This window comes from Capsicum annuum, chromosome 11 (assembly GCF_002878395.1).
Source record: "Capsicum annuum cultivar UCD-10X-F1 chromosome 11, UCD10Xv1.1, whole genome shotgun sequence".
NCBI classification, from domain to species: domain Eukaryota; kingdom Viridiplantae; phylum Streptophyta; class Magnoliopsida; order Solanales; family Solanaceae; genus Capsicum; species Capsicum annuum.
Window position 1 is genome coordinate 27476772 of NC_061121.1, and position 23933 is coordinate 27500704.

General features: G+C 35.4%; 1 protein-coding gene across 1 annotated transcript in view; it reads right to left on the reverse strand.

The window, feature by feature from the left end:
- LOC107847384 (alpha-amylase 3, chloroplastic) overlaps window positions 1-21061 on the reverse strand; it is a 28644-nt gene extending 7583 nt beyond the window's left edge. Inside the window, exons 1-12 of the mRNA XM_016691589.2 lie at window positions 20518-21061; window positions 16688-16818; window positions 16383-16437; window positions 16124-16225; window positions 15834-15954; window positions 15051-15400; window positions 11456-12099; window positions 10649-10838; window positions 8908-9014; window positions 7627-7876; window positions 7372-7494; window positions 6219-6386 (exon numbers count right to left, since the gene is read on the reverse strand). Of these exons, the coding sequence (XP_016547075.2) occupies window positions 6219-6386; window positions 7372-7494; window positions 7627-7876; window positions 8908-9014; window positions 10649-10838; window positions 11456-12099; window positions 15051-15400; window positions 15834-15954; window positions 16124-16225; window positions 16383-16437; window positions 16688-16818; window positions 20518-20790 (2514 nt within the window). The 5' untranslated portion in view covers window positions 20791-21061. The remainder of the gene's footprint in view (window positions 1-6218; window positions 6387-7371; window positions 7495-7626; window positions 7877-8907; window positions 9015-10648; window positions 10839-11455; window positions 12100-15050; window positions 15401-15833; window positions 15955-16123; window positions 16226-16382; window positions 16438-16687; window positions 16819-20517) is intronic.
- Between the last annotated feature and the right edge of the window lie 2872 nt (window positions 21062-23933).

Genomic DNA, 23933 nt, shown 5'->3' on the forward strand with positions numbered 1-23933 from the left:
ATTAATGTACGATTACGTCTTTCTGCCACACCATTTTGTTGTGGTGTGCCAAACATTGTGTATTGAGCACACATGCCATATTTTTCGAGGGATTTAGCAAATGGACCTGGGTGTTGTCCACTTTCATCATTTCTTCCATAATATTCACCACCTCTATCAGGCCTGATTATTTTTACCTTTCTATCTAATTGTCTTTCAACCTTAGTAATAAATACTTTTAAGGCATTAATCGCTTGAGATTTTTCATCCAACAAATAGATATATCCATAACGTGAAAAGTCATTAATAAAAGTGATAAAATATTTTTCTTTATTGAAAGATGTGATATCAAAAAGACCACATATATCAGTGTATAATTTCAAGAAGTTGTGTGCTTGGGGCTCTTTTCTTTGTGTGTCTTGTTTGTTTTCCTTTAATACAATCTACACAAATATTAAGGTCAGTAAAATCTAAATCTGGAAGAATTTCATTCTTAATTAATCTTTCCAGCCTTTCTTTAGATATGTGACCTAAACGTTTATGCCACAAGTAAGCAGATTGTTCATTCACCAAACTTCGTTTGGTTCCAACATTATGATACAGAGTTAAGAGCGTTTCGACAAACAGATTATCAAGATTCAGTTTGTATAAGTTACCACAAAGAGTACCAGTACCAATGAGATAATTATGTTTAAACAAACTAAAACATCCATTCCCGAAATTAAAGGAATATCCAGTCTTATCTAACTCAGACAAAGAAGCTAAATTTCTCGAAAGAGAAGGAACATAAAAAATTTCAACTAAATCTAAGTGACGCCCAGCATCGAGAATCAGACGATAAGTCCCGACAGCTTTAACTGGAGCCTTCACTCTATTCCCCATGTAAACATATCTTTCATTCTTGTTGATGGTTCGGATTGTAAGGAATCCCTGCATAGTTGTTAGAATAGGAATAGGAATAACATATTGAATTCTACTTGGAAAGATATTGTAATGTAGTGTCCTATTAGAAATAGGATTGGAATGTAGTGTCTATAAATAGGGTCTCAATGTAATAATTTAGGGACAACAATTCGATAATATTTTTCTCCATTATTTCTCACATAGTATCAAAGTCAGGTTCACCGAGTTCATTGTTTCCAATGTTGGGCCCCCCGTCTTATATTGTTCACGCTCCATCCCTGGGCATGTGGGCGGTGTTGGAGTCCCACATCGATGGGTTAAAGGGTCCTTGATCTCTTTATATGGTCTTGGGCAATTCTCTCCTCATGAGCTAGCTTTTGAGGTTGAGTTAGGCCTAAGGTCCATTTCTTTATCATGGTATCAGAGCCAGGCCCACCAAGTTCATTGTTTTCGATGTTGGGCCCCCCGTCTTATATTGTCCACGTTCCAGCCCTAGGCGTGCGGAGGGTGTTGGAGTTCCACATCGGTGGGTTAAAGGGTCCTTAGTCTCCTTATATGGTCTTGAGCAATCCTCTCCTCATAAGCTAGCTTTTGAAGTTGAGTTAGGCCCAAGGTCCATTTCTTTATCAATAGTACTAGAAAACATGAATAGTACAACCAGAGTCAATCCACCAAGTATTATAAGGAACTTCAGTTAAATTTGATTCGATACGTGTAAAAGCACTAGGCTTACCTTTCTTCTCAAACCATGCCTTACGTTTCAGACAATCTTTCTGAAAGTGTCCAGATTTTCCACAGAAATGACACTTACCATTCTTGTTTCCTTTCTTACGTACTTGAGATGAGGACTCATTAACATTAAGTTGCTTCTGTTGTCCCTTACCATTTTTTTTCCTTTCTTTTCAGCTTCTTGATGATTTACAAAGTTAATGGAGTGGGTTCCTTGATTCTTCAGTCTCATTTCCTCTTGAACCAACATACTATGCAATTCATGCACATTTCATTTGTCTTTCATGGTGTTGTAGTTCATTTGAAAAGGACCATACTCAGACGGTAATGAGTTGATGATGAACTACACAAGGAAATTTTATTCCACTTCCATTCCCAAAGACTTAAGTCTTGCTGCTATGTTTGTCATTTCAATGACATGCTCATGCATAGTACATGAACCATCAAACTTCATGGTGGTCAAGGTACCCATTAGTGTCCCAGCAAGAGACTTCTCAGCAGTTTGGGAAGATTCTTTTACAAGTTTCAGAAGTTCTTTTGCACTTTCAGTTTTGGGAAGAGTAGTCTTAATGTTGCCCGCAATATTCATTAGCATAAACATTAGGCCTAATCTGTTAGACCGATCCCAATGCTTATAATAGGACTTTTCTTCATCATTGCTAGCTTCAGTAATAGCAGTTGACTTCTCAAAGTAAAGTGCAACATCAAGATCTAAAACCCCAAAATGGAATCTGATCTGTTCGCACCAATCTAAAAAGTTAAGTCTGTTAAAAGTCGTAACAGAGGTAGAGTGCGAATGAAGAGCTAATGCTGCAAGTAGAACATGCTCATTTGTTAATCCTTTGAGTTATGAGTTTAAACACATTATCAAATTTAGAAATGATTTACTTAAATGCATATTGATGTTCTCCTTTGGGCGAAACATCAAAATACAACTTTAAACATAATGATGCTTAAAAGTATATTTAACACAAAACGATAATATTTAATGCATCAATTAATAATATTTATCATCTTTGGATAAATAAATAAAACTAATGATACATCAAAATTATCTCTTTCATATTTATTGGTCATACGAACAAACAATCAACCTTTGGGTGATCCACAAATGTCTTATAACCAAAATTTTAATTTACCCATAATTGGTACATCATTTATAATGTGTTAACGCGGCGTATCCAAGGGGAGGTGCCGTGGTGTATGCTTTTTGCAGACGATGTAGTCCTGATAGATGAGACGCGAGGGGGTGTGAACGACAAATTAGAGCTGTGGAGGCAAACTCTGGAGTCTAAAGGGTTCAGGGTGAGCAGAACCAAGACAGAGTATGTGGAATGTAAGTTTAATGACGTAAGGCGAGAGAATGAGGTAGTGGTGAGGCTAGAAGCGCAGGAGGTAAAGAAAAGGGATAAGTTCAAGTACCTCGGGTCCGTGATCCAGAGTAACGGTGAGATTGACGAGGATGTCTCGCACCGTATCGGGGCGGGATGGATGAAGTGGAAACTTGCATCGGGGGTGCTGTGTGATAAGAAGGTGCCGCCCAAGCTTAAAGGTAAATTCTATAGGGTGGTAGTCCGTCCGGCCTTGCTGTATGGAGCGGAGTGTTGGCCAGTTAAGAACTCCCACACCCAAAGAATGAAGGTGGCAGAAATGCGGATGTTGCGCTGGATGTGTGGACTGACCCGAAGGGATAGAGCTCGGAATGAGACTATCCGGGAGAAGGTTGGGGTGACTTCAGTGGAGTGTAAGATGCGGGAAGCACGATTGAGATGGTTCGGACACGTGAAGAGGAGGGGCATGGATGCCCCGGTCCGTAGGTGTGAGAGGCTAGCGTTGGATGGTTTTAGACGGGGTAGGGGTAGACCGAAGAAGTACTGGGGTGAGGTGATTAGGCGGGACATGGAACAGTTACAGCTTACCGAGGACATGACCCTAGATAGGAAGGTCTGGAAGACGCGAATTACGGCAGAGGATTAGGGCCTGTTCGGGTCGCTAATGTAGGGAGGTAATTGGTGGGGGTGTATTCCTGGTATGATTCCGTATTCAATGTTCTGTTCCGTGTTCCGTGTTCTATGTTTGTTACGAATCTGTGTGCTTTCCTCTGCTTTATATTCCTGCATTCCTGCTTTACTCTGTTTTATATTCCTTATGGCTGCAGTATCTATGTTATGTCATCTGCTTCTGTGCTGTACTATGTGTTTGTTTGATATCTCGTAACTTGAGCCGGGGGTCTTTCGGAAACAGCCTTTCTACTTCATCAGAGGTAGAGGTATGGACTGCGTACATCTTACCCCCCCCAGACCCCACAAAGTGGGAATACACTGGGTTTGTTGTTGTTGTTGTTGTGGTACATCATTTATAAGCATCAAGATTAATAGGCAATTAATTTAAATTTAATCTTTATTTTGAAATTAATTTCATAAAGATTCAACTACTTTGGTGATTAACGAATCTTACATATATAATTCCAAGTCACATTAAGAAACAATAAATTTTATTTTTAAATACTATAATATTATAACAACAAAGAGTTGTTTCCGTGATATTTAGAATAACAAAGATCAAACATAATAAACTAAACCCACATTAAATAAATTATTCACTAAGTTTCTGTTTACATTAAACAAGGAGCAGTACGTATCTTACGTATTATCACTGTATTAAACACAATTATGCTTTCCAATGAATTCAAATTCAAAAGGATTTCATATGGGCCATCAGCATCTCTACTACCTATTCTCAAAGGTAAGAATCTATTAGTGCTTAAAATATGACCAAATTTGTTTATTCTTTCCTGCCGTCATATACGTATCTAAACATAATATTGAACAAATTATGATTGAAGAATTTTGCCTTAAGCCATCACATATTCATCCACTATAATTTATAATAACTTAGATTATGATAAATTTGAGTCCCAAATTTCATAATAGGGTTCACAAAATTAATAGAAAACTTAAATCTCAATGGAAAATCATTAGTTCCTAAATCTTGCTCAGATACCACATGGATTTAACAGATTGTATAATCTAAGCAATCTAATATGTAATCCTACCAATAATTCAGAAACGTGGAACTACATGATTTTCACATAAACAATATTGCAGTAATTCAGCAATAGAATTACTTCCCTGAATTCTCCATATTAGCGGAAGCACAAAAAACAGAGGTATTGTTTCTCTCTCTTTACCTTACGTTTCAGAATAATATTTGATGGAGCTTATTCTTCTTTTGGCATAGAGAGGACCCCTTTTATAATACAGGGAATAGTCAGTTATGTTTTCACGTTCCATCAACGTGATTTGTGGGATATAACAATTATCCCACTTGAGTAGTTATCCCACTAACAGAGTAGTCAGTAGTTTAATCCTACTAGGTAACTTCTCCATACAAATTTAGGATTTAACTTATTCAATTATTATTAAATCAACAAATAAATTAATTATGTGGGCCATAGAAACTTACAAGCGGATGCCCTAGTGCAGAGGTGCAAGAGGTTAGCTATAGATGGGTTCAAGAAAGGTAGAGGTGAATCGATGAAATATTAGGAAGAGGTGATTAGACAGGGTATGACGCAGTCACGGCTTACCAAGGACATGACAATAGATAGGAAGGTGTGGCAGAAGCGAATTAGTGTAGAAAGTTAGAAGGCAGGTAGGAGTGTTGTCCTTATTAGTAGTTATAGTGCTACGTTTGGAGTTTCCTTTTCGTGGATTTATGTTGGTAAATGGTGTTTCGGGTAGATCACGTGTAGTATTATGTTGTGGTAGTATTGTTATGTTGCTATCTATTGCTGTGTTACTCCCTATTGTTTTTTTGTACCTTTATCACATCTTTTTCTATCTTATCTTGAGCCGGGGGTCTATCGGAAACAGCCTTGCTACTTCTCCGGAGGTAGTGGTATGGACTGCGTACATCTTACCCTCCCCAGACCTCACTGTGTGGGAATACACTAGGTTTTTTGTTGTTGTTGTTGATCACATCTTTTTCTAGATTGTATTTTGTCTTGAGTCGGGGTCTATTGGAAACTGCCTCTCTACGTCGCCTTTGAGGTAGTGGTAAGGATTACGTATACTCTACCCTCCCAAGACCCCACTCTGTGGGAATACACTAGGTACGTTTTTGTTGTGAATTACTAAAGATTATATAATATTTTGCAGTTGAACTAGCAAATACTAGTTCAACTGTTGTTAGCATTTCGAATATATGTGTGGAATTCATCAACAAAAATACCACCCAGGTGTACTACTTCCAGAAATATAATTCTTCACCTTATGACAATCTTACAACCTGACACTTCCCAAAAGAGCATCCGAGATTCCATGTATTGCATGCATGTAATGTAATATACTTGTTAGGTTTTTTAGAGGTCCTTTTCACCGTGTCATCATACAGCAATTATGTAAATGAGTTGGTTTCACGTTGATCGGTCAGAACAGAAAATAAGGAAATGGAAAATGTCAACTGAAGAAATATAAAGAATGTTTTCTCCTCTTCTCACCTATTCATTCGAAATCAAGCAACCACTAAAATTTTCAGATTAAACTAAAATTAACCTCAGAGGTCAAAAAGAACCTGCAGGACTCAACATGGTTTCTGAGACTTACCTTACTCCGACAGTTGATCTTGTTCCGCCTTCTTAGTGAAATAAGATTACCTATTTCAGATCGATAACCAGAGAAAATGTGATCAAAGAAGACTGACGGGGTTCCAGGATGAGTCAGGATATAGGCATAACCTTGCATCTCCTTCCCACCAGGAAATCTCCAATGACCCTTCAAAGAAAACCCCAAGATACAAAAAAAGATTATACGGATGATAAACAAGTCAGATCTTATGCTTAGTCTTATTCCATGAAATCAGTTATTACAACAATCAATTACAAACCCATTGAGGACATCATATGACAAGCCCTACAGATGTGACTAAAGGTTTACCATGAGAAAGAAGAATATGGAACTAAAATAAGGTTATGTAACCCAAACAAACAAATGATTAGGTTCCATTTTTATTTGATTGCACTGGCTCATAGGACTGCTAAATTTGCAACTACAAAATTTACTTAATTACTTATGAAAACGTAAAGACAGATTTGAAAAACTAGTGCTACCTAAATTTAGAGACACAATCCATTTCAAGCCATTACAAAACTTGTAATTATCCCATTAATTCATACTGGAAAAACTTTTTCAGCCCAAATGCTTGGATTCTAAGTCAGTGACTCCAAATGGAACCCAAGAGACATGTTCAGTACCAAAAAAAAATTAAAAAATACTGAAGAATTTTACAGCCTTGTGTTGCTAGAACTTTTGGCAATTTAGATATCTACAAGCAAATTATGGAACATCAAGAGCAAAGAAACCAACGGAAATCAACGTTGACAATTAGGCTGGACTAGGATTTTAGCTTCTTCACTGATCCCAAGGAGAACTATTCTTCCTAATGGTGGCTATAGCTTGCAGTAGTGCTAATAGAGACACTATAGGGGGTTACATTTCACCGTGATACGTCTAACTCCAAATAGCATTTGTTGGTATTTCCCACGATTCAAGAGTACATTTAGCTCTCATTCTTAAGGGATCCAACCATACGATGCAGGAAAAAGGTAATAAATTAACTGAATGATCAAGAAAGGCATATAGTTGGTGCAGGTAAGCGGATATGCTGAGCTATGCCTACTCATAAAATCCCTTTTTAACATTGTTTATGATTAAAAGAGGAGCCTCTTTAGTCCTCTTATAACTAAAGAGCATATTTTACCTGTGTAGAACCTGTATCGTGATTCTCTATAAAGGTAACAGCACGAGATGGCCACCATCCAACAACGCCGGGAGGTTTTCCTTTCTGATCCGATAATCGCCAGTATTCACACCTCTCAATTGCCTAATTCCATAGAATTTGAAAGAGAATGCTGTTAACACTAGAAAAACTGATTTCCCAATCCTTCCTTTTATTAAGTACTGTCACTCAAGTACTTGCATCTACTGTGCCAGGAGTAAAGTTTGATACACTTACAGAATGAAGAATTCCCTTTGTTGTCACATCAAATGCTCCTGCAGTTCCAGTAGTGGCATTAATCCAGTCAATAATTCTCTGCCGATGCGCATCTTGATTGTGATCCATCTCTCCGTAAGTATAAACAAGGGAATCCCAAAACTCGCCGACAGCGAAGTAAGGTTCAGTTGCTTCCAAGTAATCCTTCACATAACCACCCCAGAACCCACGAACAAAATCAAGCCTCCATCCATCATAACCAATCTCTTCCCTGTCAAACCAGCATAATCATAAAATTTGTCACACGACGACCTTTGAAGTTGGGACATTCTTGAGTAACACATCAGAAATAGAAAGAAATGACACTTAAATTGTATTGTATAGCACAAAAACAGCATCATCATACAATGAGGCAGAAATACCCATGAACACATGGAGAAATACCACTTTTTTAGCAGCTTAACAGTTGTGCAACTTCACTGTCTTCCTTATGAACGGGTGCAATGCAAAGACAATCAATTCCAGAGGCGTGGATAGGATAAAACAAGAACATTAAATGGATGAGATTCTATTTCGCTGTGATATGCAAGTGACTAAAGTAAGACCAGCTGATATTTCCTGTTTCGAAAGAAATGGATAGTGCAGCAAAGAAAGCAGTTATTGGATTTTCAACTATCAATCACGTATTGGTTTCTGAATGTTCATAAACGATATTCGTTGAACCTCATTTACTTTTCACATTTTGAACCAAAGCACTAGATCAGAGAAAGTAATCCAGTCCCATTGCCAACTTTACCTGCCTTCAGTTACCAATTTTTTTCCTTGAGATTATGGTGAAATTCTTTAGGAAAATGACATCTGATGTCTTCCAGAATGACAGCAGTCTATTTTGAGTCTCCTCTTTAAGCACTATCCAATTTTCATCTGCCATCTCTTTCCTATTCTGCCACAAAATGCATCAATCCCGGGAAAACCAGAAGTCCTCATCTGTATCCAGTTGGCTTTCTTTTCTAATGTGCTAGACATACACACAGTAGAGAACCTCTTCACTTTTGTTCAAGTGCTTTGCATTTTAATATGCAGTGCTAAATATGCTTGGTCATTTAAAATTAACCCTGGATTGACAGACATCAAAGGTATTTACTTTGATAACGCCTATGTAACCATTGCTAAAAGTCCTAGGTCGCCAAAAGCTCAGGCAAAGAAGTACATGATAACCATCAAAAGGTGTTCAAAAGAGAATAAAACAATAAAATAAAGGGGAAAAAAGATCAATATAGGTCAAAACAAAGAGAATTAAACCTCAGCCACCGTAACCATTCCTTGATATCCTTTCTCACAAATTCCTGGGAATGATCAATGTTAGGAGCAGCATGGAAATTATCTCCACTACTCTTGTTGCCCCTTCCCTGTAGAAAAAAGAAGGTAGTTCAGACATCTGTTCAACAGATCTTGTAAAACTAGTCCGTATCTCATTAAGGGAAAAGGAAGCAATAAAGTCATGCTAGCCACAATTTCCAAATTATTCTAGAAAAACCATAGTAGAGGAGTTGCAGAACATTGCTTTGGCGATTAATAGATATTTTAAACAGTAAGTTAGTCAATTTTAAAACACTAATTAAAATCAAATGAGTATAACAAAGTATACCTCCTCAAACACACCATCTACTTTTGGCAATAAACAAATAGAAATCACATAATGCACTCTGGAAAGAAGAAAAAAGCAACAGGTAAAAGAAGATGCTTTTGAACTCTTTTGTCTGCTTTACCCAACCCCAGGAGCTTAAGCCATATTTATGGGTTTTGCAGTAGTAGGTTAGAAATTAGCATTGTCTCAATTTTTCACTACTCAAATTTTCCCTTAAAGTTAGCTTTGCCATTAAATCACTTCAGGATTATTTTTGTACATTTGAGCCAAACAATCTCCTTCTTTCCCTAAGTTTTCTTTTTCTCTTGTTCCTTTTTCTCCTTAGTTACTCTCTTCTTCTTTTTAGATTTCTCTCTCACGTGATAATTTTGAACATTGATGATCCAAGGATAGCAACTTCTACATCAATTATCACAATAGCAACCCACATTAATCATTCTTCTGGCTTGGACTATTTCCAATTGCGCATGTTTGTGATTATTTCAAGACTACAGCAAGCAGTGAATGTTAGAAAATGTACAAAACAAAAAGCTCAGCCATGGGCTCCCGTTATTAGTCCGAAATTGAAGCTGGTATTGGTGGTACCAATGGAGTTCCGCATTGCAACGGTAGAATTTCAATAGTGTTATGCATGTGTCGAAATCAGAGGAATTCGGAACACATTGACAGGAAGGTTTTTCTGGAGAATGAAATTGAGATGAATGTGAAATGAGGAAAAACAGAGAGTAACCATGAGAAGCAAGGATCAGTTTGGTATTAGAGCACAAAGACAAGGATATCCTTATTATGAAAGAGATGGCAATGTAACTTAAATGACAAATGTGAGAATAAAAAAATGGGTACAACGCTAACCTACTACATCCATATGTGTGTATATACATACGTATAGTGTTCTTAGTGCTTCATTCAGTTTTCAAGAATATGTTTTAAACGATATACCAAGCACGCGGATTCTAGTTTATCAGCATATTAGTAGGCTAAAGAACTATAGTGTTAGTTAATCTCAATTACTCATACCAGTAAGTTCCAACTGATACAGCAAAATCACTAGTACCACATTCGATGAGCAATAAATAGAAACATTTAGACCTTTCACCTTTTCCAACTTCCACGGTCCTTTTTGGAAAACCTTACTTGTTTTGACATATCAAAAGTATTTTGATATAAACTTCTTTCTCTGGATTAATATCTCACTGCAATTGATTTCAAATTAAAAAAATAAGGGGTACACTATTCATCCGGTAGTGGACAAACACATTCTTAAATATTCCAGTTTGCTACTTTGCATCCTCTGAATGTGTGATTATTTCTAATCTTCCGATGAAGGACAAGCATCACCACGAACGTTCCTTTTGCTAGTACAACAGCAAGGAAAATTTACAGAAGAATACACACCTGGAAATGTGGATCATCAGCAACAACTGCACGCTCATCCCAATTTAACCGACCACCAAAGATATTCCATATACCATTTTGATTCCGTTCACTTGCACATCTATGATTTAAGACAACATCACCAAGAACCTTGATTCCCACTTCATGGAATTTCTTCACTGTAACTTTTAATTCATCTAAACTACCATATCTGACAAAGATAAAGGAAAACAACGCAAAGATGAGATACACTAAATGGATAGAAAGCACAAATCGAGAGACCAATCAATTTTCTTCATGTAAGTCTCATTTACCAAGTAGGAACCATCTAATGATTGTTCAAAATGAAGGCTAAAAATAAGATGCTAAATTCTGTGGTAAGCAACAGTCTATTTGAACCAGAGAAAGACAGAAAGCAGCTTCAGTAAATCAAAACAACAAAACAGATGTTCTTTTTGCAAGTACTTTTGCATGTTTAGTTATAACAAACGAGTAGAAAATGAGGTGATTGGAAAAGAGGAATGACGAAGTACGCGCAACGCTGCCCTTCTTAATTGTTGGCAATCCCCTATTTTAATCCCAAAGAAGCTAATAGCCAAGAGAAATTGAATTCTCATCAGTAAAACCCTAAAAATTGACACTGCCCTTCCTGGTATTTGGTGTATCTCCTATTTTAAATGATACTGAAAAAAAAAAACTATAATTGTATGAGATGCTAAACTTCATGTCATAAGTACAGACGGGATATCCATGACTTACGCAATAAATTAGACCAAAAATGCATGATTTACACTTACAAAAATGAAAGAGGAGAGAATCTTACAATACCTGGAATTTAAGTTATATAAATCCCTAGGCATGTATCCCTCTGGTGACACTGAGTCAGTTGGTGGAGGTAACCAGATCACACTGAATCCAAGTGAAGATAACTCTGCAGCTTTATCATGTAGCTCCTTGTACCATCTTCCAGATTTATGAGATTCCCAATTAAAACCCTGGCACAAAATCTCAAATCCAGTACCAGTTCCTGAAGTGACTTTCACATCAGGTTGTAAAACCTCAGCTTCAGAAACAACTTCGGATATTGTTGGGATTGAACTTCTAAATATACTATAAGCTTCCGCAGCAAGCTTCTCAATTTCTTGAAGAATGGTTTCTTGTGTTTCCTTGGTTTTTGTCTTTCGGCTCTTCTCAGAGGAAATGTCACTCACCAAATTCCTTATCTCCTTTATTATTTCATCAGTATACACAGAACCTGCTTGACTCTGCTCAGGTGAACGGTTGACTATCTGGGAAGAATTTGACTCCTCGTTTTCTTTCGACTGATGTTGGCCACTTGGCAGAGGTATATAAAAGTCGTCTCCCTTACAATTCAACCACGTATTTTCGTCTAGCTTCACCACAAAAGCAAATCCGGAAGGTCCTCCATCCAAAGTAAACAGTCCTTTAGAACCATTGCCTCCCTCTTTTCTCTGTCAATAAGAGCATATGTCATCAATATGCAAAGAGAGATAAGTGGTCTTAAAAGCAAAAGGTTACTAGATCTTTCGAGATACTGAAAATAAATGTCCAAAGAGAACCAACAAAAGAAAAGTGAACAAAATGATAATCCAACGAGAAAGAGACCCACAAGTATGGCATTGCAACTTTGTTTTGAATATGGATTCATTCTAAGTAGCAGATGCGCTCTGCATAAATTCAAATTTTACAGTGGAGACAAAAACTAGTATTTGAAAAGAATCAGCACCATTCTGTTGGACCCTTCCATCATTGGGAGATTCAGGGCAAATCTAAAATACAGCAGTTGCTGAAGGGAAAAGATTGCACACTTTTAACTTTTACGTGCTTGATGACAGTAGCAAACTTATTTGCCTAGGTTAGCCTTATCTTTACATGCAGTCATGTTTGAGCCTCCTCGTGAGAAACAGCAGTTCAGAATATGTTCATGTTCCCAAGCAGCTAACTCCATTCTTCTCTAATCGCGGTACACAATCATCAAGCATCATCTTTATTCACATTGAATATTCAACTGATAGCAGTCCAGATGATCCTAAGTTTCCCTAGAAAAAAACAATTGTTCTAGTTTTCACCAAGTAGGAATTCCCTTATTAAAACGAGCAAACAGATTAAAATCTCGAGAAAAAAAGAGGCCAAACGTCCTTTCATAAGCTGGTATATAAATGATTAAGGAGCTGATTTTAGTTATATTAATAACACGTGGCGGGATGAGATGGTGAGTTGATTAATAAGCTTCAAAGGCTGAGATAGTGCCAGCTCACTATCACTTTGGTTGCTATATGTAACAGCAAAGAGAGAAGGAGCAGGCAACAAACCTATGGTATATTCTCGCTACTTTTATCATCGAACCTTCTTCTTCTTTCATTCTGTTTGTATTCTATTCTTTTTTCTGTAATTCTATGAGTTCTTTTTCCTTTTCTCATGCAGCTCCAGAAGTCTCATTGGAGTGCCAATTATTTTATTTCCATGTTTCTGTTAATTCTGTTATTTGTCTAGTTCGTAATCCAATTTTTGCCGTTGTTAATAAATCAGAAAATTGTCCCAAAAATGTGTTGATTAATTTAATCTCCAGTTATTAGATCACTACACGTCTCTTTATTTATTAAAGAAGAGAAAGACTATTTGCTTTGATGTATGTGTGCTAGCACAAACTTGCACATCTTAAGCAACCTGTGCGGCCCTAGCAGCCCCATTTCATGTCCAAGAACTATTCAGCCACTTTCACTAAGTAGGTGTAGAGAAGGTAAACATTCCATTTTCCGTGGCAACTAAAATGTTAAGCAATATAACAGATCAAAGGGATAAACAAGTGCAATGGAAAAGAAAACAAAGTAGAAGAGTACTTCATCTGTCCCCAAAAAGATGACTTATCCTTTTCCGACCGTCCAAAATTGTGACCACTTTCTTAAGGAAAAAGGTTCTTTTACCATTTTTTTGATAGTTTATGCACTCTAAGAATCATGTAGGAACCCACTTTACACTTTATAATACAATGTATACTCTACTCTAATCTCTAAACCACAAAAGTCAACATACGGCACCCACATATTCCCCCCACGAAATACTAAATAATTTACAACTTGCACCTCCTTTAATTAACACGCTGAGTTATACTAAGACAGTTGATTTTGAATGGAAGGAGTATCAACAAAGATTCTAGGCTTTAAGCACTTCACAAAATCCGTGACGAGGATATGATAGCCACTAAAACATGCCTTGTAGAATCCAATGACTTACTGGTCAGAAACAGATCTACATGTTTTTTCACAAGTATTTGATTAATATACCAGCATCAAGGTAGTTCTTAAAAAGTTGCATCAACAACCTAGAGTGACTCCTTTATACGGCACTTTCAATGACTAGAATATTAAGAAGGCATGTAACTTGCTAGACTTAACTGAACCAGAAAATCAATGTAAAATTGGACCAACAGATTAAAATCTTAAAATGGAAAGGTTACAACGTCCTTTCATTCATTAGAGAAGAAGAGAAAGGTTAGTTTCTCTGGATATGCACATGCTAGCTATTACAGACACACAGCCACACTGCATAACAACCCCTGTTTGGTGTCCAGAACTACTGTGCCACTTTCAAGCAGGTGTAGGGAAGTCAAATTCCAATTCCCAAGGAACCCAATATATTAAAAAGCAGTAGATCTGGCCAAGGAATAATAAACATATGACCAATGGAAAGAAGAAAAATAGTGCTCCCTCCCTCTATCCCCCAAAAAAGTAACCTTACTTCCCTCTTTTGGAGTATAATGTTCGCGTGAGATGAATTAAAGTGGGGAACATGATGAGTGAGTTTTTATACAGCCGAGTCCAACTTGTTTGGGACTGCGGGATAGATCTTGTTGTTGTATTTCCCTCGTTTGGACCATCCAATAATGTGGCCCGAAAAGCTTCAACACATTTTACATATCGAACAAGTTATGTAGGACCAAGATTTACTCTATAAATAGTACAACTTTTACTCTATTCTCTAAAGCCAAAAAAGTCGTCATATCAGGCCTGTGATGTTCCACCTTAATGAATAGTAAAGACTTCACATGTTCCAACTCTTCTCTAATAAACACACCAAATCAAACTAAGACTTCTAACTCGGATGGAAGGAGTATACCTGAAGATTCCAGGCGCAAAGCAATTGGAAAAATCCAGGATTGCAGATTACTATGACCACTACAATAGCAGGCCAGGAAAAAACTGGTTATAGAATGCAATGACTTGCTGATAACAACAACAACAACATACCCAATATAGTCCCAAAACATATCCAATGACTTGCTGATGAGGAAAAGATTTAAAAAGCATTTTGATTGCCTAACATTAAAGGCGTGAACTATTGCTAGACTTGATTGAACCACACAACTAAGGAACTGGAAGTTTGTCAGTCCAAAAGAAAGTACCTGCAGTAAAGTCCGCAGTGCATTATTCTTGAACACTACTGTTTCCGTTGGATATGGCATTGCAGGAAGTTCCCATATTTTAGTATCACCTTTGCAGATTCCCCAGTGAAGAATTACATTTCCAGGTAAGTCGGTATCTATATACAAAATATTCTTGGCAGTCTCTGGACACTGCTTAACAGAGACACTAACTGTGTTATCAACAAGAGTCTCTTTTACTATGGCATGCTCCTCGTAGAACCCTTCAAGACGCCTGCTTTTCACACTAGACCCGTCATTGCTGCTTGATTCCCCTTTAGAAGGAGCAGCTTCTGGCTTAAGGAGGATGTTTGACAGCTTCCCAAGCGATCCTGCAATGCAAGAAGAGCAACTGAACTTTTAGTTTCTTTTCTCAGCAACTTGAATTTGACACAGAATTACTCAAACAAGATAAGACATAAAAGGATCTTTCTGTCATGCTGATCTGTCAGCTAAGCAGAGGAATGGTTTGATTAGAAACTATCACAGTATTCGAATTATTATAATACAAAATAGCATGTAAGTACAGAAATTCAAAAAAGTACAGTAGTGCATTAACAGAGATTCTATAAGCAGATGTAACCCTTCTTTAGCCTGGGTGAACATTCTTCATTGATAGAAAAGATATGTTTCAACATATTTGAGTTATTTTTCTTCTCTGGAGAAAGTCATCCAGGCTAGAGATGACATAGATTGAATATAAGCGAGAGGCAAGATATATGAACATTTGGTATGAATTTCGCAACAAAAAGTATCCTGGACAACCTGACCATATGCCCGATCCCTTTTTAACACCAACGGTATTAGCATCATCATCAAGGCAGTCAACAAGAGGAATTTTGAAGTCCCGCCCTCTGTGCTGATACCAAACTCCAGTTTCCTCATCCTGCATCATCAAAATAAACCACCAACACCAGATCATCATCACCACCAAAACAAGTGAAAACTAAAGCAATAAAAGCAGCAGCATACATGAATATGGTTTTTGTTGAATGTGTCGTTAGTAGCATAACACATTCAGAAGAAAGTTGAAACATCTAAGCACAGAAGCTCACCTTCAAAACAAAATTTATAGCTGCAATAGACCACTTAGAACTTATGTCAATCTTCACCTCTTGAAATGCTTCTCCTTTCAAAGGAGTTTCAATTGCGTAATCCTGTAATGGCAATGAAATTTACATTTAAAGAAAAAATATGAGAAAGAAATGGACACCTTCACGGAAATGGAAATTGAAGCGATTATATCCAAATTCAAGAAGACATATCAACAGAAATGGGATGAGGCAAACTAGCAAGAGGGATAATAGCAAACACCTTTATGGCGATTGAACCCGATGGCCACATCTCCCGAGGAGGTTGATCCCATTCACTGCCAGATTAAAATATAAATTTTAGAAACAATATATCCAGAGTAAGAATTCATGACTATCGCGCACAAGTTCATGAGGTATAAATTTCCAAATCAGAACTAAAAGGCTGTTTTCCCCATCTTAAAGACTACAACTTGACATTAAAGCTAATTTCTTTTCTATACATGATATTGTAAAATTTATTCACCTAGTCATTCCCAACTCCAAAGGACAAAGTTAGTAGTACTTCCATTATCAAACTAGACTAACCTGCCAGTGTCACCTGCATAATGAACCCCCCAGTGAAGAATCCATTTCCCCGGCAAACTACATCCCACAGAAAGGTGCCAATTCTCTTCATCATTCCCCTTATCCAATCGGATGGCTATCTTTCCTTCAGCCTGAAAAACCAAAACAAGCCAATCACTCCTCAATGGCTCGTAATTCTTTCGCTATATCACTAATGGGCTCACCAAATAATATTTAATAAAGAGCACATAGGAGACTCAAATACACTTGGCAATGAAATTTTTCACACGTTTAGCCATATTATTCAAGAATTTTCAAAAATTCCAAAAACACCAAGTTGTTTTCACCTTTTTCACTCCAAATTACACACAAAAGTTCAAAAAACAACTCTAATTTATTTCATAGTCAAAACAAAACTCCAATTTTCAAAAATCATTTTTCACTTTGAAAACAAAAACTACTTTTTTTATTGTCACAATGAAACATGGCTAAACACCTACTAAAGGAAACTGCACATCTAAAAATGAAGGCCAACGATTCAATTTTTCTCTCTCTCCTTTTGTAAGCTTTACTAGTCTTCTTCTTCCTTATTTTCTTTTTTAATGAATAGTTCCTAAACACTACTCATAATCATGCAGAGCTTGATTTTACACATAACAAACAATTGAAAAAAATACTACTACAACAAGAACAACAACAACAACAAACCCAGTAAATTCCCACATAGTGGGGTCTGGGGAGGGTAGAATGTACCCAGTCCATACCACTACATCCGAAGAAGTAGAGAGGCTGTTTCCGATAGACCCTCGGCTCAAGAATTAAAAAAAAATACTGTTTTGAAAAATTTAAACTACTCGGTTAATTCAACAAAAAGGAAATTCCTCACAGAATTGGCGGGAAATATGAAAAACTTCAATTCTTCAAGCTCCAAATACTCATTAATTCCTACAAAAATGCACTCATTTCTAATGATCCAATGAATATTCAAACAATGATACAAAACTTATGCAGAGATTTTTTTACACTCAAAAACAATCCAAACAATCCTATTTAGAATAATTTAAACTGCTCATTAATTTAACAAAAAGAAATTCCTCATAAAAAATGGCAGGAAATACGAAAAAGCTCAGTTCTTCAAGCTCCAAATACTAATTAAATTCCTACAAAAATCACTCATTTCTAATATCCAATAAATACTCAAGCAAAAATAGAGCACACAATGTACAAATCTACGAATCTCTAGATCATTAATACATATATACAACGAAAGAAAATACTCACTCTGTCCCAATTAACGTAGCACAGTTGAAATTTTGAGATTCAAACTTCTGCACTTTGACCGCGAATTCAAACATACAAGTTTTAAGTTTATTAAAATAAAATTTATATACTTAAAAACTACGTATAAATCACAATAATTAACAATATAAAACATTTTCAGTCAAAGAAAAACTTGATTCACTCTCGAAAATAAATTAGGACAAAGCAAATATCTATTGCAATAACTTACATTTTTAACTTGCAATAACTTACATTTTTAACTTTGATAGTGAATTTGAACATAGAAGTTTAAATTTATTAGTAAAATAAATTTATTTGTTAATAAAATAACATATATATATATATATACATGAGCGGAGCTACATGTAATTCAGGGGGTTCATCCGAACTCCCTTCGTCGGAAAATTACACTGTGTATATAGGATTAAATTTTAATTTGCGGTATATATGTTAAGTATTGAACCCCTTGACATAAGGCTAAAGCTTGGTTCAGTGGTGACTGGTGAGGGAGTGCAAAATTTCTCAATCCGTGTGGGTTCGAGTCTGAATAACATCGTTTTTTCAATCTTTTATATTAGCTTTTGGATTAAATCCTTAGTTATTTTCTTGCTCCCTTACGTTTTGTCTCTTTTTGTTTTCTCTTTCTCACTGACTTGTTCTATCCCCTTTTGTTTTCTCTTCTCTTACTTTCATGGTTACTAATTTGATGATTGACTTTTTTTTCTATTTTATCACAAAATTATACTACATACTTTTGTTTGTTGTTTATCTATTTTGATTTAAAATAGTTTACATCTTTTCTCCTTAAAATTAAGAAAAAATTAGTATTAGTTTTATCATATTAATGTATAAACAACTTAAACGTAAACTACAATTCTGATAACTTATTGTACTTTTATGTAGTTTCTAAATATGTAAATTACAACAACAACAACAAACCCAGTATATTCCCACACAGTGGGGTCTGGGGAGGGTAGAATGTACGCAGTCGATACCACTACCCCCGAAGGAGTAGAGAGGCTGTTTCCGATAGACCCCCGGCTCATTTTTAAATATGTAAATTATTTTTAAAAAATTTAAAGATTGTATGCCTGAACGCACGATCAAAATAAAGAAGATTAACTTCCTTCTTTTGTTGTTCATGTTGAGGTAGAGTTGAACGTTGTCTAGCTCGCTCAAATCAAATCCGACCCGCTTATATCTGATTCGACCCGCTTATTTTTTAGATCCTGATAACGTGCTTAGTTATTTTTTTGAACCCCTTTGATAAAGAAATAGACCTTGAGCCTAACTTAACGTAAAAAACTAGCTCATAAGGGGAGAATTGCCCAAGACCATATAAGGAGACCAAGGATCCTGTAACCCACCGATGTGGGATTCCAACAGCCCCGCACGCCAGGGCTGGACATCTGGAGCGAGGACAATATAAGACGGGGGGCCCAACATCGAAAATAATGAATTGGGTGGGCCTGGCTCTGATATCATGATAAAGAAATGAACCTTGAACCTAACTCAACCTCAAAAGCTAACTCATGAGGGGAGGATTGCCCAAGACCATACAAGGAGACCAAGGATCCTTCAACCCACCGATGTGGGACTCCAACACCCTTAATATATATCCTAGCTCCGCCAATTTATATATATATATATATATATATATAGGGATGGGCGTTCGGTATTCGGTTCGGTATTTTCATAATTCGGGTTCGGTAATTCGATAATCGGTAAATAAAAGTAGATACCAAATACCATACCATTAAACTTCGGTTCGGTAATTCGATAATCGTTAAATTAAATTTTGATTTGGTACAAAATTCGGTATTACCATATTAAAGTTGGACATGCTTGTAGTGATCCTATTTGGTGATAATAGTGGTGATTTCCAACCAATGTTTTGAGAAAAATTCAATTTTGTTTGGTAGGTTTACACCTCTGAATACACAGTTTTACCCAAGAAAAAATTAATTTTGTTTGATCTTGTTACACGATGATATGTGTGACTCAATTAATGAAACATAGGGGTGGGCATAAAATACCAAAAATCGAATTACCGAACCGTATCAAAAAATTTGGTAATTGTTATTCGGTAATTTGGTATTTGGGATGGTATTTGGGAGTAAAATTTTAAAATTACGGTATTTGGGTTCGGGATTGATAAAAGCTATTACTACCGTTTGGTATTTGATATTTCCCGAATATCCAATTATAGTTAAGTGACCCATCCACATACCTAGTCTACACTCCAAAGGCCACATATATATATATATATATATATCACAAGTGTGCCACATAAATTGAAAGAGCGCATATATCTATTGCAATTATTTACCTTTTTTAACTTTGACAGTGAAGTCAAACGTGGAAGTTTAAAAAGAAAAAATGATCATTGGCTCGCAAAATTCCAACGTGTCACATAAATTGATATTGAGCAAATATCTATGGCAATAAATCACCTTTTTAACTTTATGAATAGTTTAAGTTTATTAAATAAATTTTATATATTTAAAAACTACTAATAAAAAAATTCATCAAACTACTTTGATTGCAAAATATCTATTGCAATAGTTTACCTTTTCCGGTCGTTTCAATGAGAAACTCTCCTTAAATACAACATCCGACTGTTCCTCCGACGTCTCAATAACAGCAGCATCAGTGGAGCTAGCTCGGAGAAGGAGATTCCGGCGACGGCGATAATCGGTGAACCTCAAATTTGCCTTACCGGAAAATAGCGATCTCCGAGAGTAATTTAGAGAAAAATGAGGGGCTTTTTTGGAATTTGGATGAAGTTTTGGACTTCGCCGGAGATAATTGCCGATGAATGGCTTTATTGTAATAGTGGACATTTTTTTTTTTCTGGTCAGTTAGATCTCACCTGAAAAAGAGAGAAGGAAATTAAATTTTGGTTTGTCAGATATTTATAAAGATCAGGTCCAGCTGGATAATTATTCGGTTCACTACGGTTCATTAAAAAAAATGGACTTTTCATTTGGCGTATGATACTTATTTTATAGTTCGATTTAATTGAATTTACGTAAAGAAATTCTTTTAGGATAAAATGCTTTTTTTTTAATCAAAGATGAGATCATATTTATGACTCAAATTCATTGACGGAGTTGGATAGGGACGATGGATTCATATTATATTATTTATATATAATTAAAAATATTAGTAATGTATATCTACTTCTTTTTAGTACAAAATTTTTTATTTTTGGTAGGTTTTCCACTTAAAATTTGGTACATATTTTAGAGTTTGACTAATATGTATTTATTTTGAGAAATCTCACTTTTAAGTAATACGCTTTTTTTTTATCAAATATGAGTTATATTCATGATTTAAACTTGAACTTTTTAATTAAAAATGAATGAATGATTATTATTTCGTCATAAGATATGTGGTGATTCAAAAATCTTTATAATTCTTTTTAAAAAGATTATGAAAAGCATCCTAAAGTAATGTGTATTGGTAGTCTAGAACCTTCATCTGCATGATTAGTGACGCTTTCACTGGTCATTGGACTCTTCTACTCACAATTTTATACTTAAACTTGACTTTATTTGTTAGTTGGATCTTTATACTTGATTCGATGGATCTTTATACTTGATTCGATTCGTTCTTATACTCACAACTAGATTTGAAAGACCTTTCTACTTGACTCCATTTGTTAAAACAGTTAAAAATTTTCATAATTAATATTTTTAAGGGACATATAATTTGAGATGAAAGGAGTACTTTTATATTTTGAAGAAGGGTGATGGTGGGAATGAGGATATCTGAGATAAGATTGGAGTGATTTCAGTGGAGGACAAGATACGAGAAGTAAGATAGACTAAGATATATGTGAAGAAGAGATGCATGGATGTCTGCAATGCGAGAGGTTGAAATGGATGATTTTATGAGAGTTAGAGATAAGCGAAAGCAGTAATTAGATAAATTTGATAGAGTGCGTCAGTTTGGACATGACCTAAAATATGAGGTTATGCCGTTATGAAAAATACAAATTAGAATAGCAAGTAGTAGTGTGTTATTTTGCTACCCGTCTATACAAATAGTCGTAGTATTGCTCATGTTGTTTCTTGTTCTTTGATTTATACTATAATCTATTATTTTTTGTATTTTAATTATCATAGTATTTTGTTATATTATGCTTTCACTTGTGCTATTTCTTTTTATGAATTTCTCTAAATTATTTTTTCTTGAATTGAGAGTCGATTGAAAATAATCTCCCTATTTCTAAAATAAATGTAAGGACTACTTAGATTATTCTTTTTAGATCCTATTTTGTAGGACTATAATGAATATGTTTTCGTTGGGGGAGGATATTGATGGCAGTTAAGATAGTTCCTATGAGCTTTATTGCAATATAATAATAACAACAACAATAATAATTATAAGCTAATGCCTTTTGAGTATCAAAATGATAAAGTATTAATGGACAAAATGAGGTGGAAAGGAAAACATGGGCGCATTGTCCGAAAGGGAATGCACTTTCCAATTCCATCGGCTACGGAAAATACCACCAGTAGTAGTACATTCTAAAATACTTTCCAGCTTTATGTAAGATTCAAAGTTTCTCCGTCACACATAATTTAGTGGTGTTAAAGAGAAACTATGTTAAATGAAATTAATATAGAAATTATTGTCTCATTGATTTTGTATAATAAAAAATTTATTTAGTATCGTTCACATATTTAAAATTAATAAATTTATGCAAAACGAAAAATAACTATTAAAATATTAAATTTAATATCATTAATTACATAAAACTTAAACATTTCTTTTCGAAAGCTTGTATCCACATGCAAATAATATTATATTGTAATATAATTATTTGAAAATATTAGATATTATTGTGATTTATATTGATTTATTTTGTAAAAAAATTATATAATTACAAAATAAAATTCATATTTAATATAATTATTTAGTTAAGTGACTTACTTCTAAATTTGGTTAGAAAAATAAAGAACTAATGAAAGATATGTTTTAGAGTTATGCACATGGGGCTTCTCTTTAAAATTTTAACTTGAAATTTAAGTTCTTTTATATTAAATATTTTAATTTGCACATTCTTATCAAGAGGAAGAAAGGAGTTTTCCCTTCATTTTTTGTCACGACCCAAATGGCCATTAGTGACACCCACACTAATCTTTCTATGGAGAAACATCTAAACTGAACTATTACCCAATCACTTAGTCAATGTTAAAATGATATTATTATAAAATCAACATAATTACAATAATCCAGGACTAATCATTATTAATGCAGAAGTTAAACAAACTACTTACTAAAATTTTCAAGACCCGAAAATCATCGTACAAGAACTACTAACAAAGATCATGTCTAAAGTGATATCCAAAAATAAACTAAATAAAGATATTTCATTTTTCGAAAGATGGACAAGAATAAGTAAGATAACCCAGGGCAGCCTGGAGACGGAGTGCTCACTCTTGGATCAAAATCTGCTATCAAACTCTAAAGTTGAGGTCATGTCTGAGCCTCTAGAACACTTTCTGCACTCAACAAAAGAAGAGTACAGGGTAGTATCAGTACAAACCACTATGTACTGATAGGTATCATAGGCCGACTCAATTTAATAGCATGTACATAATATAAATCAAATAACAAGTAGACAAGCATCGTCACATACCAAATATTCAATAAATCAATAATACAGCAACAACAGGTCAAACAGTGCTTACAAACAAGTCACATAACCATCAAGAATATCAACCATACTATAACCATCCACAGAATCAACACAATATGTACACACATGCTATGTGTCACGACCCGAAAAAGGATCATGATCGGCGCTAAGGAGTTTAGGACTCCAAGCAAGCCTTGTTAGATTTCTACAAAAAATCAGACAGAGTTTCCCCTGTTTTTGGACCTAACAAGAAAATTCCATGTCTCAATTCAACAACAAAACAACCCAACAACACAACCACCACACAAACACCAACACAATTCACCATATATCATC